Source organism: Vombatus ursinus, unplaced genomic scaffold, assembly GCF_900497805.2.
Source record: "Vombatus ursinus unplaced genomic scaffold, bare-nosed wombat genome assembly UNPS02009173.1, whole genome shotgun sequence".
In the NCBI taxonomy this organism is placed as follows: Eukaryota; Metazoa; Chordata; class Mammalia; order Diprotodontia; family Vombatidae; genus Vombatus; species Vombatus ursinus.
In genome coordinates this window covers 9027367-9045265 of record NW_020948951.1, presented here as the reverse complement: position 1 = coordinate 9045265, position 17899 = coordinate 9027367, and the positions used below count along the sequence as shown (strand labels likewise).

Sequence of the window (17899 nt, the reverse complement as noted above, 5' to 3'; positions counted from 1 at the left end):
CAGAGAGGCAAAGGGAAAAAATGTGAAGGAGCTGAAGAGGGAAACAAAGGCTCCTTCCCACATGTTTCTAACCCACTGGGAGAGCTATGGATGGAACAAATCCATAGTTTCATGGCCTCCCTCTCCCCAAGAAATGTGGGAATGACGTTGGTCTAAGCCTGGCTTCGAACTGCCCAGGAAACACTTGGGGTCAGCTGCACTGGGAGATGGCCAAAGGTCTCCACCCACAAAGAGCACACGGTCAGTGGCGGAAAGAGGCCAGGAACCAGGATGCAGGCCAGACAGCCTCCAATTCCCTGCTAACCCACCAGGGCACTTTTATGGTACACTTACTGTATCGCTCTCATCATCAGAGACTGAGTGGACTTTCGTGCTATAGTGGAGTGGGGAGTAAACCCAGCTCCTCTCATCGGTGGGCTGCCAGAGACGGCGGGGGAGATGCAAGAGGAGCAGCAGCAGAGCAGGGAGCAAGGGAGAGAAAAAAGGAGAAAAGAAAAAAAGGAGAAAATAAAAGAGTAGGAAACTCGAGAGTAAGAACAAGTATACCGGAAGGCAAGAACAGCTTTCTCTGAAGAGTTTGCATTCTTGGGACCTTTCTCACCATATTAATAGGTATGGCCCCTTTCCAGAGGACGGCGCTGATACATACCTGAGTCCCTATACCTGGAACCATTCTAGAGTAAGCTTAGCCTGGAACCGAATGGGCCAAGGAAAGGCAGGGCTGACTGCTTGAGAAGTTACTGTCTATTTAAATGACTCGGTACCTTTAATGCTGTGGAAATGGATAGTGCTAGGATATCAAGTGAATTCCCTGATAATGCCAGGCTAACGAGGGTGGCGTGGGGGTGAGGAAGGGGGTGGAAATTGTCTAGAGCAGTGGAGGGAGGCACAGATTAGCAGGGTAGATTGGGTTAATTTGGGGAGTATGCAAAGGAAGCAGTTAGTTAACTCAACGCATTGGACAGCAGGCGGACAGAGACTAGAGACAAAAAGGAAGGTAACAGAGAACTTTTTTTTTAATTTTAAAGAGCCCTCCTCAGAGTGCCCAACTGTACCTGTAGTGACACCAGGCTACAGACCTGGGATTTCTCTTCTACTTCTTAATCAGGAGGTAATAACTTGTGTTTAATTAAGAGGTGACATCAGGCCCAACAAGCTATTGATTCTGCTGCAACTGCTTTCCTGGGGAACTGGGAGGGAGGTCCTGTTAATTGAAGCTTGAAGTCAAAAGGAAAGCTAGTGTTCTGGCACTGCCTTAGAAACTTAGGTTGTCCAGCATGAGGTAAAGAGGGGCGGACTGTGGCTGTTCTGGCCTGGCTAGTAATACTGAGCCAGAGAGATCCCTCCGGGTAGCTAATAACACAGGTTAAAACCGACATGAACAAAACAGTTCGAAGGGAATCCCTGTCAGTCTGTCGATCTCAGCCTTGCCCACCAATCCTGCCTTGGAAACAGGGAAACTGGGCTTCCAATGGGAATGCTGTAATCCCTCTCTCCTCACCTGAGCCACACCTAGACAGAATGAGGAAAGGTCAAGTTTCAGGTGACCTCTCTACCCCATGTAAATACCAAGTTCTCTTCCTCCCCATGTCCTCCAGCCATATCCCAGCCTTTGGTCCAGCAACACTTAAGAGTTTCCTTACACATGATGACAGAGATAGGATGAGAGAAGCGGCTGTCACCCCACAGCTTTGGAGCAGGCCTAGTAAAGAAAAGTCCCAGGTCGGAATGGGCCTGGTCATGAGAGCCGAGCCTGAGCAGAAGAGAAGCACTGCTTTTCCCCGTGGTGCTCGGATTCAGCTTCGGTGTGGTGGGAAGGGTAGGCACTGAACACGGAGTCAAGAGACACCTGGATTTGCATCCTACCTTCAACATTAGTTGTTGGAGCATGAACAAGCCAGCTGACCTCTCTGAACCTGTTTCTTCCTCTGTAAATGGGGACAATATTAACTGAGGTACATACCTCACAGGGTTGTGGTGAGCTTTAAATGAGATAATATAAAAAAGTTCTTTTCAAACTCTAAAGTGCTATGTAAATGGTGACTGTTGGTATTTTGAAAGTGGTTCAGGTCCCTGTATTCTCCAATTTCATGGACTGGATTGTTGATACTGCTTTTTAAAACCTACACAACCCCCTCGAGATCTCGGATTCTAGCATCCCTCCCTATACTTCACGTAAGAGCCAGATCAGGGTGCAAGGAATCCTCTCTCAGATACTGAAAGACTAGCTAAGTGCTAATGACCCTTCTGACCTAAGGGTGCAAAGCTTCCAGCTCTCCATTCTTTAGCTCTTTAGTAAGCCAACTGGGGAAGGGGAAGATACTCATTTCATTAAAATCAGGATCAAGTTAAAAATCTTTCTATTCTTCCACAGGCTAGTTTAGAATTACATACTTTCCATGCTTAATCTTTGACCTTCTTTGAATCCTCTACTTCAGCCAAAATGACCTAACTTATCTTGACTTTGGTTGCTGCCTTCCCAGTTCTGTATTTTTGCTCCTGCTGCTATGCCTACCACTGTGATATACAGCATTATGGAAAAATACTGAACTTAGAAAATCTGGCTATGAGCTCTGGCTCTGCCACTTACCCATTGTGTGACTTTGGGCAAGTCACTGAAACTCGCTGGGCCTCAGTTTCCTCACCTGTAAAATGAGGGGACTGGACTAGGTGATCTCTAATGTTGCTTTCCCAGCTCTGACAGTCTGGAAACCTATCCAAATCCTGCACATCCTTCAAGAACCAGCCCCCAGGGACCTCCTCCAGGACACCTTCTCTGACCAACTCCAACTCACACCAATCTCTCCTTTGTTTCTGTCTTTTCCATTCACTTGGCAATTAATCCAATGTGCTTATTTCTTGGGCTCTTGGATTAGCTACTTTTTTGGGTACTGCTAGTTCAGTTTTTGTTTACACATATTTTCTCTCCCACTAGATTGTAAAGAAAATGGGGGCAGGGAGCAGCTGACCCTTTCAGAGGGCCTTGCACACCGTTGATGTCAGTAAATAGTTGCTGACTTGATTAAAAAGACACACAGAACTATGAGCTGATTAGATAAACAGTAAACCTCTAGACTAGCAGCTCCTCTTCGCATGTCCTGTTGCAAATTTACTGACTTGGATCAAGAAGCATATCCTCCTCAGGTTCTAAATTGATCCTCTAAAAGAAGAGAAGAAGTGTGGTCTAAGTGGAAAAAGTAATTTACCTGGGAGTCTTAAAACATGTGTTCTGACTAGTCCAGGCTCCATCATGGACTTGGGTAACTTGGAAGAGCCTAGGCTTCAGTTTCTTTACGTGAAAAAATGAGGTTACTGAAACCTGCTCCCACCTAGTTTACACATGTGTTGTGGTGAAAGATGTGAAGTACTTTTGAGGAAAAAATACTACCAAAAAGGTTACTTTTTTAGTGATTTTTTTTGGGGGGGAATAGAAAGCTCATTTTATCATTCAGAAATGATAAAATTAATCTCTTAATTATATGTATTCTGCCTTTCAAAACAGGCAAGGTGCTATTTTCTAGGTAACCCATTTCCCCTCTAGCGGTGGGGGTGAGGAGGGGGTAATCAGTCTGCAGTTCATTTAGCACTGCTTGGAGAAGAGGGGGCATTGGTGTCAAAAGGTGTCAAAAGTACCAAATGGTTAAAATGGAAGCTGGCTGAGGTGGGGTCAGCTCGATCTGGTGTGTCCAAGCTAAGGCTGGGTTCACTTACAGTCCTGGAGGGGGACAGCACGATGGCCCGGAGTCGGCGATGGCGGGGAGAGTAAATCCAGTACCTCCCATCCGTGAACTGGATGGCGGCAGGGCAAAGGAGGGGAGGAAGGAAACAGAGGAGAAAGGATGGAGTGAAAATAAATTAATTACTCAAGGAAGTGAAAAGCAGCTGAAAGGTAGGCTAGGAGGGTGGAGGTCCCAAGGGACTAGCTGGTTGACAGAGCCAATGATGGAAACAGCAGAGTCCTGAGCTCAGCCTTTTCCCCACTTGGCTAGAAGAAAGTACCTGTGCCCTGCCCATCCTCGGATACACTGACTTCATAGCGAAAATCTTGAGGCTCCATTTTCTCCCAGGCCTTCTCTATGGGGCTCTCTGTTAACCAGCTTCTCTGCTTGGCAAACAAGCACCTTTTGCTACCTACCTACCTACCTACCTTTTAAAGGCTATTTTGAGGAAAGTTCTTTGTAAACTGAAAAATGCTAAAGAAATACCAACTGTTTTTATTATTACTCTGCTAGGAAGTTCTTGTCTTCCAAGTCACCCCTGCTGCCCCAATCCGGCTGTAAACACACACACACACACACACACACACACACACACACACACACGATGGTATAACATCAAACACAAGACCATTGCTCACAAGGTAAAAGAATCACAGAGGATGAGGATGAGAACTTAGTAGAGTGGAATGAATACTGAGTTAAAGAGCGTCATTCTTTGCTTCTCAGGGTGGGGGTGGAGGAGCAGCTCTTCAGAGAAAGTCATGTGGGAGCTACCAGGAGGCTCGTTCTAGCCAGGAGAGGAGAACCAGGCAACTTAAAAAGTGTGGTCAGCTGCCCCTGCCCCTCCCCAGCTCCCAGAGAAAGGAAGAACATGGGGAAGCATTAGGAAGAAGCAGCAGGAGGGGTATACACAGAAGCAAAGCTTCAGAGACTAGGCCACTTTCCTCTCCAGTGGACAGGCACTCCTCAGCAACAGACGAGCCACACGTGGACGAGAGGAAGAGGTGTGCCCAAAAGGACAAGCAGAATATGGGGAGGCCTCTGGCTGCTGGAGACCAAGGGCTCTCCTGGTGGTGAAGGAGACTCTGATCTTGGCCATCGAGGCATGAGCCCAGTATGCTGGGCCCACGTAGGAATGTAGAGATGAGTATGGAAAACTCCAGACGGGCCGGGATGACAGGGGGCAGCTTCGGATGGATGGTCTTTTTTTTTTTTTTTTTTTTTAAATCCTGTTCCAGCCCAGGGCTGGATTCTCAAGAGCAGGTCCCATTCCCTTGGACACCCCCAACCCTCCCAAAATTCTCAGCAAGGTATTCGGCAGCTGTGAGGAATTGCCCAAGGGAAACTAGCCCTGGGGTACCCCATTCCTCTCCTGCCACCCAGAGACCACCTCACCTACTCCCTTGGTCTCAGAACTAGGCTTCCTCGGTATCGTCTAATGCATCTGCCTGCAGGGAAAGGGAACAGAATTGGTCAAGGGCCTTGCTGGGAATCAGTGCACCATGCCACAGCCTAAGACGTCCTGAAGGTAACGAACTGGGGCTGATTTTCAACATAATATGACTGACAGCTCAAGATCTTTTAGTTGAAGCACATTACTCCCTCCCCACAGTCCCTCCCATTTTCTCCTGGACCTTCCCCCACCCCAATCCCATGCCTACCCCATTTTACCCAACTAGGTTCAGGCGCATTCACTTTTTCCCAAGGAACAGGCTGAGCTGGTCAATTAGCAGTCTCACAAACTGCTTTACGATATCTGCAGGCTCATAGAAATGTACATAGGTCCCCAAACCACTAGAGTTGAGTGGCCCAGAGTACCTGATGTTTCATGTTTGTCACCCTATTTATTTACCCAAGAAGAATGAGCAATGGTCATTCAGTGCTGTATGCCTTCTTTTCAGAAGGACATGGTAGCACGGATCTGCTCAGCTCTGTCCTGAGTCCTCAACCATGCCCCAATGTCCCACCCATCAGAGAGCTTTGCCTCAGTGGGAACCAATATGGACAAACACTTTAGTGTCTGGGGCAAGCGGGCCCTTTTTCATTGACAAGGCACCAGGCTGCATTGTTTGAACTTTTAATATAGCACAAGGCTCTCTTCATATGCCCATGTCTTCAGAAGTATTATGTGATAATCAATATGTGGTGGGGAAGGGCTAAGCTTTTGGTCTTGGAGAGGACTCCTCTGGGGCAGTTCCCATTTAGGAGATACTTCCTTTTGCTATGGGATTTTAAACTGGTGGTGTTTATGGGAGGAGACAGATACCCAGGGACTTTAAAACTGCCTTCTTAAGCCACCCTTCCTGACCATGGGAGGAGGGCAGAGGAGTAAACAAACTTGGCCCCTTGAGGGTGACACAGGAGAGACTTACAAAGTAGATGTCTGTGACAGGTGCCTCGTCTTCATCTGAGGCCTGGCTGGCTGGCTCTGAGGCCTGGCTGGTGGTTTCCACTTCCACGGTGGCCGGGGGTGTGACCATAATGCTGGCAGAAGAAGCCTCTTCCCTGTATACAGGGGGTGGGAAATATGACTGGCAGAGCAGGGGATGGGCAGGGAAGGGAGGCACTGCTTAGGTGAGGGAAAATGAGCTGACCCAAGAACATTGGCCTGAAAAAGAGCATGGGAGGCCGTCTCCCTGCACTTTCAACTTCGCTCCTTTTGTTCCCCATCTCTGCTCCCCCATCCTTTATGAGAGTCCCACCTCATGCACAAACTTATCATCAAGCTCTCTTTCTTTGGTAACCTATTGCCTAGCGTCAAGCATACTCGAGGGGCTCAGGAGTCGCAGAGAAGGAGAGTAGGAGGGACTGGGAATCAGAATACTTGGGTTTCAAGTCCTAGTTCTGTCTCTTACTAAACTGTGTGTCTTTGAATTCACTGCCCTTCCGGGCCTCAGTTTTCTCCTCTGTAAAATGGGAATAATAATACATATCTCCAAAGGCTTATTATGAGGCACAAATGGGAATGTGTGTAGTATTGGAATGTGTAAGATGTACTTGAGTTATTATTAACAACATATCATTGTTGATTAATTGGTTCTTCAGCCAAAATTTGTTTTACCTTTTCATCATGCAGTAAGTGGCATAAAATTTTGCTAACCAAAACTTTTAAGAAAAAAAAAAAGCACCCTATAAATGGACAAAAGAGGGCATTAGGTTAAAGCAGAGGTTCTCAAACTTTTTGATCTCAGGACTCCTTTATACTCTTAAAAATTATTAAGGACCCTACAGAGCTTTCATTTAAGTGGGTTATATGTATTGTTATTTACCGTTAGAAATTAAAATGGATAAATTTTAAAAAATATTTATTAACTCACCTAAAACAAAAACAATTAACCTATTATTTGTTTACATAAATAACATTTTTATGAAATAACTGTATTTTCCAAAAAAAGCCTAGTGAGAAGACTGTCATGGTTTTATACATTCTTTACAAAAGTCTTTAATGTCTGGCTTAATAGTAGACAGGTGGATTCTCATATCTGCTTCTGCATTCAATCTGTTGTTGTGGGTATAGCTCTGGTTGAAGTGTATGAAGGAAGTGTGGCTTCATATAGACAAATAGGCAAATAATGTCTTAATGTAATTATGAAAATAGTTTTGACCTTGTGGACTTCCTGAGTCTCAGAGACCCCCAGGGATCTACAAACCATACTATGAGAACCATTCTAGTAAAGGTTGCCAATGAATAGTAATAATAACTCACATTCATGTAGTGTTTTACGGTTTACAAAGTACTTTTCTCACAATAGACCTATGAGATAGGTGGGGTGAATATTTTACAGATATGAAAATAGATGCCCCAAGAGATGAACTGACACACCCATGATCACATATGGTTGGTAATCAAGCTTAGAGTTGGTCTTCTTATATAAAATCTGGCTCGTTCCACTATAATATGCAGGCTTTTTCCTGATAGAATGCCTAAGTGTGAATAGAGTTAGGGCAGCTAGGTGGCACAGTAGATAAGAGTGCCATGCCTGGAGTCAGGAAAACCAGTTCAAGGCCAGCCCCAGACACTTACTAGCTATTTGACTCTAATTAAGTCACAAACCCTGTTTGCTTCAGTTTTCTCATCTGTAAAATAAGCTGGAGAAGGAAATGGCAAACCACTCCAGTATCTTTGCCAAGAAAACCCCAAAAGGGGTCATGAAGAGTCAAGACCCTACTGAAAATGACTAACAATGAACAGTTCGTCTATAACCTTCTCTAGTGTACCCAAGTTGTCCTGAACGAAAACTTCAGTTGTTAGTCAAAAAGCTAACAACACTGAAGTGGGGAATTATAGTTTGTTCCATCTTTAAAAAGAACTCTGCTCTGGATGCTGAATCCTTTGGGTCCTACTCCTCTCTCACTTGCGGGAGGATCCTATCTGGGATGCAGTTATAGAGGAGAACAGGATTAGGGAGGTCCCTTGTACCCACAGTAACTGCTAGTGACTAACATCATGCATGTTTCAAAGGGCAGGGATAAAGATTTCCTACCACTGTCCCACCACTGCAAAGCCAATGGCTTTCTGCCAGCTCCTTGTTAGTAATCCAATATTTACCCTGCAGCCTCTTCTTTGGGAGCCATGACATCAACGCTAGATTTGGATTCAACTTCAACAGTGATCTGCTGGAGATCCTCTTCCACATGGACTTCATCATGGGATCTGGAAGGCCAGTGGAGACCAAATCTTCAGGTTTTCTCCCGTGTAGGTGCCCATAAACAAAACTTGGTGAAGGGGACCATCTATCCTCTTTCCTCCAGGGACACCCTCTCTATGAGCCACTCCCCCTCCCTTTCAGGGTTCCAAAGCTCTTCAGAGCCTTCTTGGATAACAGCTGGACCTATGGTCTACCCCATAAGAGAAGTGAGCAACTTTTCTTCCCAGCTAATGGAGGAATTTGTCTTAAGGTGAAAGTGCACATGCCTGAATGGGTTACAGAGGTTCTCTCAGAAGGTAAGCTGTCCTAGAACGACAGTTAGCTGAACTATAGTTGCTGAAACTGTAGCCTGAACTTTATAATAGAGCATACAAAAGATTCAGTTAGTTCCTGAAGAGAGATCCTTAGGACCGAAGTCATTGTACGTCCAAAACGTCAGACTGGAACTAGAAAAATAAGAAGGCTGATGTAGAAGGTTATATGAGAACAAAGTAAAAAGATTAAAGTTCTTTAGTCTGGAAGGATGAAGGCTGAAGAACATGAATGGAAATCTGGTGATAAGGTGAGCAGCTCTCCAAATGGGAGGCAACTTCTGAAACTTGGACAAAGAAAGTTTAGGATGACATAGGAAATCCTGCTTCCTACATGAGCTATATCAATTTACTATCCCACTAGGTGGTATAGGCAGTGAATAAAGAATGGACCAAAACAGGACTGAGACAGATGAATGAATGACAAAGTGATGCATGACTCCTAAGAGAAGCTAGAATGTAGCTCATCTGTAAGATTTACATCATGGTGGACCTTCTACCAGAACTCATGCAATTTAAATGTCAGAACCAGAAGAGCCCTTAGAACACAGACCACAGATTACAGAAATGGGAAAATACTTGGAATAGCTACATTTGCTACAAAACTGCAAGGAGATTTATCTAAAGAGTGTGATGTGAGCACATAGGGAATTCAATAACCAATTTAAATGTTAAAAAGACATGGACAACAAGGGCAATAAAAGCAGCTTAATACAAAAGCATGGCCCAGTTTGGTAAAGAACATATCAATAATGCCAAAGCTCAGGAGGAACTGAGGCTGGAAAGGAAAGCTGAGGATGGCAAAAGGATTAGATTTTTTGTTTTTTAAGCTCTATTAGGGACACGATGGTGATCAGGAAAGAGACAGGCCTGCTGTCTGGAGTGACTGATGGGTTAGGCAGGTGTCAACTGTGGGTGCATAAAAGGAAGAGCTACTCAATTCTTAGCTTTCTTCAATTTTTTCTGCAAAGAATGATTTTTGGTCTGGAAATGATGGAATGAATAGGGCTCATGGGGATTTAATACCCAAGATGAGTAAGGAGATAATAAGACAGCATCTACCTGTCCTGACTAAGTTCAAGACACACACAGACAACCATGCTCAGGCACTGAAATAACTAGCAGATGAGACAGAGTGCTGAGCTCTTGTCTATGATCTTTGAAAAACAGTGTAGGATGGAGAAAAGGCAACTACTTCAACTTTGAAAAAAGGGAAGAGAATTGAGTCGGCAAATTATAGGTCAATGAGCTAGACTTTGGTTCTTGGGAAAATTCTAGAATATGTTATTAAAGGAATGGTTCCTGAACATGTAGGAAACGAAGCAGGGATCAAAAGGAGCTTCATCAAGGATAGGTCATGCCTGATCAACTGAATTTCCTGTTACTGAGACTGGTTTGGTTTGCCTAGATTTTAGCAAAGGATTTGATACAATTCTCTTGCACTATTCTTGTAGAAAACATTGAGATGTGAACTAGATGATACATAGAAGGATTTGGAACTTGTCGAATGGCTGGGCCTAAAGAGTAGCCATTTACGGTTTGATGTCAACTTGGAAGATCTCCATTGGAATGCCCCAGGGGTCTGGGCTTGACCTCACACTCACGAACATTTTCATCAGTAACTTGGATGAAGATATAGATGATGTGCTTATCAAATTTACAGAGGACAACAAGCTGGCAGGGATAACTAACACACTAGATGACAAGGGCAGGATTTGAAGAGACCTTGAAAATCTAGAACACTGGGCTAAATCAAGGCCTGTTAGGTGAAATTTAATAGTATGGATAAATGTAAAAAGCCTTACACTTGGGTTCAGGATGCACTCCCCAAGTGCAAGATGAGAGAAGGATGATTAGATAGCAGTACATCTGAAAAATAACTGGGAGTCTTGGTGGGCTATCAAGTTTACTATGAGTCAATAGCATAGTAGGGCAGCCAAGAAAGCTAATATGATCGTGGGCTGTGTTACAAGAAGCTGAACACCCAGGAATGATGAAGTGACAGTCCCACTGCTTCTGCTTCCATCAGACTACAGAAGGAGTATTGTGTTCAGTTCTGGATGCCGTATTTTAGGAAGGACACTGCTGATAACCTGGAAAGTGTCCAGAGAAGGGCATTAAGGATGGCTAATACCCTCAAGTACATGCTGCACAAGGATTAATTGAGGAAACTGGGCATGATTAGTTGAAGAAAAGCTCACTTAGAGGGAAATGAGCTGTCATCAAGTATCTGATGGGCAATCACTTGGGAGAGGGATTAACCTTGTTCTGTTTGGTCCCAGTGGGCAGAACTGAAAGCAATGAGAACAAGTCGTAAATCAAATTTAAGTCTGATGACAGGAAACACTTATTTTTAACAACTAGAGCCATCCAGAAGTGTAATGGACTACTTCCACTGAGGCAGTGGTTCGTCATTGGAGGTCTCCAAGCAAGGGCTGGACGACACTTGCTAGAACTATTGAAGAGGATATTCCTGTTTAGGTATAAGTTGGACTAGACGGCCACTGTGGTCTCTGCCAGCTTTGAAATTCTGTGATTCTGAGGTCCTAGAATGACAATTTTCCCACCCCAGAGAAAGGTCACATGATAAGTGGGTGTCAGGTAAACCTGGGGCAGACAAATTGACCACAACTGCTGAGAACCATCATTCCCAACCCTTATGGAGAAGTCAACATTCAAGCCCCAACATCTAAGGAATTTGTTCTAAGAGAGACCAGGGGTCTTACCGGGTATCATGTCCAGAGGAGTGTGTGCGGCGCCTGTGAAGACAGATCCACAAATCCATTCATCTGGCCTGCAAGTTTTCTAGTTTCCCACCCTAGCTGTCAGTGGATAATTGCTTGTTTGCCCCCAGAAAAGGGTTTGTTAAATGATTTGTGTGCTCTGGGTTTGACTACATGGGGGGATAGAATGGATTCTCCATGCTCTGTCCTTGGCCAGAGCTCTTAGGGCAGCCAGCCACCTTACGGGCTAGTTAAATAAGCTGCTCTTACCTGTATCGAGGATGCTCAGAGGTCTCAGAAGGAGATCGCTCAGGGATGGAGAGGGATGTAGATGACAAGGTTGTAGCTATGGAGGCTGTAGTTGCTTCTTCAAATGATGGAGGAGTACAGGGCAGTAGGTCAGGTCTGCCTGCAGGGACCACACCCAGCCAGAAGAAGAAAAGGAAATTACTATCCAACAAAGCAGGTTCACCTAACTCTCTTCCTCTTCTCTCCTAAGGTACCACTAGAGTCGTCAAGAATGCATTTCCAAAAATTTTCAACAATTCTCCTTCCCCCCCAACATCCACATACCTGCCTTGACTGCCTATAGGAGAAAAAAAAAAGGTCAATCCTCGCAGCCTGCCGTTCAAGGCTTTTCACAGTACAGCCTCCATTATTCTCATCTCCCACTGCTCCTCTACATGTACTCTCCACTCCAGGCAAACTACTCTACTCACATTCTCTGTCTGTATCTATGATTTCCTGACTTTGTTCACATTGTTCTCCCTATGTAATTCATCCATCCCTTCACTGTGGCTATCAGTATGTCATCCATCTTTCAAGGTCCAGCTCAAGTTCAATCTCTTCCATGAAACCTTCCCTGATCCCTCCACTCAATCCCTGCCCCTTCCTCTCTTAGACTACTTTTTGGCACTACTCATTTGGCACTTAGATGACACTGCCTTATATAATCCTTACAAAACCCCGACCCCACGATTTGCCACATGAAGGATTCTCTATCCATCAGTCTAGAAGCTCTTTTCCCTAAAGGTAAACTTCCATTTTATTTCTCTACTGCTCTCATTCTGCTAAGCATCACTGGAGCATGTCACAACATTTTAGCATACTATAAATTTATGGTACTTAATCTCAATGGAGCTCTCACAGTAGCTTAGTAATCCTTTATCCTTACTGACTTCCTGTGTCATTCCTATTATGTCTTAATTGGGCTCTTACTGCTGCATGGCAATTTTAAAATTCATCTCTCATTGACTCTATGTCACATAGAGTCTGCACTCCACAGACCCTTTTTCAAGGTCTTCAATTCACTGTCTTCTTCTCTCATTTTCAATCTGCTTTCCCAAGAACACTGAGGCCATCCTAGGTTAGCTAGCCTGAGATATGTCCCCAGATATCCTCTCCTTCTTTCCAGTCTGAGAGGATGAGGTGGGTCCCTCTGCCTCCCTTCCTTGGTGCTCCTGATCCAGTCCCTCCCACAGAACCTTGTTCTATTAATTATCTGATCCCCCATGCATCCTCAGTCTTTTCTCCTCTGCTAGCTCCTTTTGGTCAGCCTGAAAACTTGCCTAGGTCTCTCATTTACTAAAATAAAGAAATTTCCCTTAGATTATAGACTTTTTTTTAATTAAATTTTATTTTCAATTAAGATCTACTTTCCTTTCCTCTCACTTCACCCCCTCCCGAAAAAAATAAAAGAAAAACAAAACCGCTATCAGAGATATTCAGAATCAAGCAATACAGATTCCCACATTTAACTACAGACTTTTCAAAGAGCCAAGGCAACATTTCCATGAGCTAAAGGAAAGCTGGGTTCAAGACAACAGATGGAAACATCCTGAAGGAAGTCTTAATTTCAGGAAGATAATGGGTACCTAACTAGGACAAAGCTGAGTACCTCAGCTCCCTGATCGAGGTCTACGATTACATGCCTGTATAAGTTGGTACTAATCATTATTTGTAATAAAGTGGCTACTGTTACACCAAAAACCATTAAAAAATCTCTTGACTCCACCAAGCTACTGTCCTTTCTTCTTTAATCAATGCTAAGTTTCTAGAAAGATTTGTCTATACTTGTTTCCATTTCCTTACCACTAACCAAATTACTCTTTATCCTTTTGCATTCTGGCATCTGACTCCATCCTAAAACTGCATCTATTTTTTCCATGGTGTTTAATGAACTTATCACCAAATACACAATCTCTTCTCAGTCCTTATCCTTTGACCTCATGGAGGCATTTCAAGCTGCTTCTTTTGGGACTTGACTCAGTTTCTATTTCTTTGGCTGGCTCTTAAGATTACATGTCATAAGGCACCTGAGAGATCATCTAATTCTGGACTGTAGTCCAACCCCCTCAGTAGATGAGTAATCTGATGCCCAAAGAGGTTAAGCATTTTGTTCAAGGTCACGCAAGTAGTAAGTGCCAAATCTAGGTTTTGAACCCAGGTCTTCTGGCCTCAATTCCAGTGCTGTCTCCTCTATGCCATGCTGTTTATTTTCCTCTTACACAGTAACTGAGGGTGTTCCTCAAGTCTGTGCCTCTGGCCTTTTTCTTTCTCTCCTCTCTATTGGTCATCTCATCCTGGCTCTAACTTTGATGCAGATGACCCCCAAATCTGTACTTCTAGTCCCCAGTTTCTTCCTTGAGAGGGAATCTGACATTTCGGTCTGTCTATTGGACCCTTCCAACTCAACAGGACCAAAACTGAACTCAATCTTCCCTCCTAAACTTGCTTTCTCCCCCAACTTCTCTACTTTAGATGACATTATCATTTTTCCAGTACGTATGCTTGACACCTTAAAGTCACTTCTGACTTCTCTCTCTTCCTCACCTACCACATCAAATGACCTACCAAAGTCTGATCAATTCTATTTCCTCTATATTTAATGGGGTCCTGCCTCTACCACCCCTTTTTCCCATTTCTACTCCTAATCACCTCTCACCTGTAATAATGAAATAGCTTCCTAACTGGTCTCCTCGCTTCTAATCTCTCCCCTAATTCACTGTTCACATCACTGTTTGACTAACCTTCCCAATATACTACTATTATTGTTTCACTCCTCTATTCTAAAACCTTTTGTGGCTCCCTACACCATATGCAGAATAAAGCATCCTGTAGGAAATATGCTTCTGATACTGGCACTCAAGGCCTTCCATAATTGGGCTATGAACTCTTTTCAGCTTTCTACCGATGCTTTCTCTTTATGTACCCTACATTCTAGAAAAACTGGACAATGTGTCATCCTCTGTTCTCATTCTGTTTTCTCCCATCTCTTTGTGTGTACCTGGAATGAATTATTTATCCTCCCTATCTCTACTTGTTGAAATTCCTTCCTTCTTTTAAGGTCTAACTCAAGTGCTTCATGAACCCTTCCTTCAAATGAATGGCCTCTCTCTCTTCAGCATGGTACAGTGGGGCAAGAACCGGTCTTAAAGTTAAGAGACACCTGTCTCTCACTCCCGAAGCTGTGTGACCCTGGGCAAGTCTCTTAAACCCCTGCCAAGCCTTAGTTCCTACCACTGAAATGAAAAGAATGCACTACTTCGAAAAAGTACTTTTAAAAAATATTACCTATCTTAAAGGGCTGCTGTGAAGAAAGTACATAGTGACCCTTACAGAAATGCAAGTTGTTTGTCTTGTCCACAGGTTTCTGGACCTTAACCCAGACCCTCCCTCTGCTCCTTTTTCACTATATACTTATTTATATACACATTCCCTTCCCTCAACCAGCCTGGGAGCAGTTTGAATGCTGGCAAGGGCTGCCTCATTTCACCTTTGTGCTCCCAGCACTTACTATAGTGCCGTGCACCTGGTCAGTGCTTAATAAATGCAAACTGAGTACCAGGGGAACCAATTCTTCTCTAGGGACTTTTGGAGCTGTCTCAAAGTGGACTGGGCTGCCTTCGGAGGTAGTTAAGTTCCCCCTCCTTGGACCTCTTCAAGCAGTAGTCAGATGACTATTTGTAGGTACGTCCTAGTGGGGATTCTTCTCCTCTATGGGTTGGACTAGGCTGCTGAGGTCCCTACCATCTGTCAGACTCTGTGATTCTTTGGCCAGATGTGGGTGAGGCTGTGCACATTGCTGAATCTCTCCTACTTTCACTTGATCCTGTTGGACTGGTCCAGGGAAGGGTTCTGGAAGAGAGTAGTTCTGTGGTTTGCTTATTACTCTAGGCCAGGCCAAGAAGACAATACCTTCGTCCTCCAGTGTGGGGTAACTCCGGGCTCCTCGCAGGTCATAATGTGTTTCCTCCCTCTCACTAGGAATCTGGCTGGCAGAGAAGGCAGCTGTTGGTCCAGGAGGTTTGACGGTCACCAAAGTGGTTCTGCCCTTCTTTGATGGTGATGATTTCAGAGCTTGATTGGAGAAAGATGGGGCAGGGCAGGAAGAAAAGAAAAGTCAGGACACTAAGCCTAATAAAGCATCTTCCTTTTAAAAACAAAAACAAAACCAAAACCAAAACCAAAATCACCTTTCCCACCTCATCTCTTGCTCTTCTCCCTCAAAGTGAACCATGCTGCAGTCAAGTTGGTTTCCTTAATTCACACTGGGTTTTCCAGTTTCACAACCATTTACCTCACCTGAGATCCTCTGCTCTCATAATTCCCTTTTCTGAGAAAAGGAGCAAAGTACTGGTCTTGAAATTAAAAGACAGGTTTAAATCCAAGTTCTGACTGACTGGCCTCAACAAAGTAATTTTACCTCTCTGAGCCTCAGTTTCCTAATCTGTAAAATGGGATTAATAATACTTTCACTATCTGCTTCACAGGGCTATGAGAAAGGATGCACTTTATAAATCTTAATTCATATGTAAATGTGAATTCTTATAATCTAATTCTTCCTTATCCACCAATACCCAGCTCACATCCCTATCTTCTCCATTAAGCCTCCTATGACCAACTTTCTCCTGTTAATGCTCCAGTGGCAATTAATGTGGTAGCAAAAGGGGAGAATAAACCAGGGCCTCCAAGGTGGACAGACTCTCAAACTCCATTTTTACAACTACAGATTTCTTTTAATAAAACAAAAAAGCTTCACGCATTTTAAAATCATTCAATTGTGAGACAGACATGTACATATGTATGAAAAACATCTCATATCTGGTGTTATTTCCTATATCACTATTTTAACATATTGTAGGGACCCCCTCTTGTAACTTTAAGGGGGTGTGTGCCTCATAGCCTCCCATATTCTTAATCTGTTCCTATTTATTTTTCCTCTAAACTCAATCCTTATCTGTCTCATTCATTTGGCAATTAGAATCTAGAGATTTGTATTGTTAGCTATCTTTTTTTATATTTTTATATGTATGCACATTTATACACATGTACACATATAAAGATATATATAGTCACAAGTCTCAGAGTTGGAAGGGACCTTAGTGGTCATCTAATCCAAGCCATGGCTTTTAAATTCATATTTTATATGAATCCCCTGTACAACATATACAACAAGTGGTCACTTAGCTTCTGCCTGAAAAATTCTATTAACAGGGTTCTCATTAACTTTAAACGACAGCCTGCTTTACTATTGTATAGCTGTAATTGTTAGGAAGATGACTTCTATTGAGCTGAAATTTGCCTCTGTATAATATATGCCCATCAGCGTAAATATTCTAACAGTAGAATGTAAACCCCTTGAGGGCAGGGATTGCTTTTTATTTTTGTCCTTGTTTCCCCAGGAATTAGCATTGTGCTTGGCACACAGTAGATGCTTAATAAATGTTGACTGAAGAGAAGTTTTCCCTTCTAGAATCTTAAGAGATGGAAGGACGCTTGGTCCCTTCTTCATTTTACAGATGTTAAAACAGAGCTCCAGAAATGGAAAGTCATTAGTTCAAGGTCATACAGTAAGTTAGTGGCAGAAATGGAACTTCTGCCCAGATTTTGATTCCCAAAACAATGCTCTTCTGACATTCACTCAATAAGTATTTATTAAGCACCCACTACATGAAATTCACATAGGACAGGTCTTGAAGCCTGTATGTGCTAGTCCTGAGGTTAAAGACAAAAAAGTAAAAAGTTTCTGCCCTCAAGAAGCTTACATTCTACTTGAGGGAGGGGGAGGGGGATATTATATATACCCAGAAAAAGGCAAGAAGAAGAGAATATTAACAATTTTTTTGGTAAAGGAAGAGAATACCAATACTAACTAAAGGAAGATATTACTAACTAATATCAACTAATACTTTCTTTATTTTTTATTTTTAGGCAATTGGGGTTAAGTGACTTGCCCAGGGTCACACAGCTAGTAAGTGTCAAGTGTTTGGTCTGAGGCTGGATTTGAACTCAGGTCCTCCTTACTTCAGGGCCGGTGCTCTATCCATTGCGCCACCTTGCTGCCCCACAATACTTTCTTGTGAAGGAAGAAGAATACCAACAATGAGGGAGAATCCGGAAAGACTTCTTGAAGAAAGTAGCACCTGAATTGAGGAATTCAAGGAAGCTAAGGATTTTAAGAGGTAGCCATGAAGAGAGAGAATGCCTTAGGTATA

The 17899-nt window shown here is 43.5% G+C and overlaps 1 protein-coding gene across 8 annotated transcripts in view; it reads right to left on the bottom strand.

The window, feature by feature from the left end:
* PIP5K1C (phosphatidylinositol-4-phosphate 5-kinase type 1 gamma) overlaps window positions 1-17899 on the bottom strand; it is a 139120-nt gene that overhangs the window by 5605 nt on the left and 115616 nt on the right. For 2 of the 8 annotated variants that reach the window (XR_003568164.1, XR_003568165.1), the window contains exons 12-18: window positions 15600-15761; window positions 11673-11811; window positions 11406-11438; window positions 8269-8373; window positions 6092-6224; window positions 3712-3789; window positions 1056-1204 (exon numbers count right to left, since the gene is read on the bottom strand). Coding sequence is in view for 4 of the 8 variants with exons in the window: in XM_027850856.1 (XP_027706657.1) it covers window positions 3577-3789; window positions 6092-6224; window positions 8269-8373; window positions 11406-11438; window positions 11673-11811; window positions 15600-15761 (785 nt within the window). In the remaining 4 variants the exon portion in view is untranslated. Of the gene's footprint in view, window positions 1-3; window positions 418-1055; window positions 2646-3515; window positions 3790-5114; window positions 5168-6091; window positions 6225-8268; window positions 8374-11405; window positions 11439-11672; window positions 11812-15599; window positions 15762-17899 lie in introns of those variants that run through there. The other 6 variants (XR_003568167.1, XR_003568166.1, XM_027850860.1 and 3 more) reach the window with 6 other exon arrangements.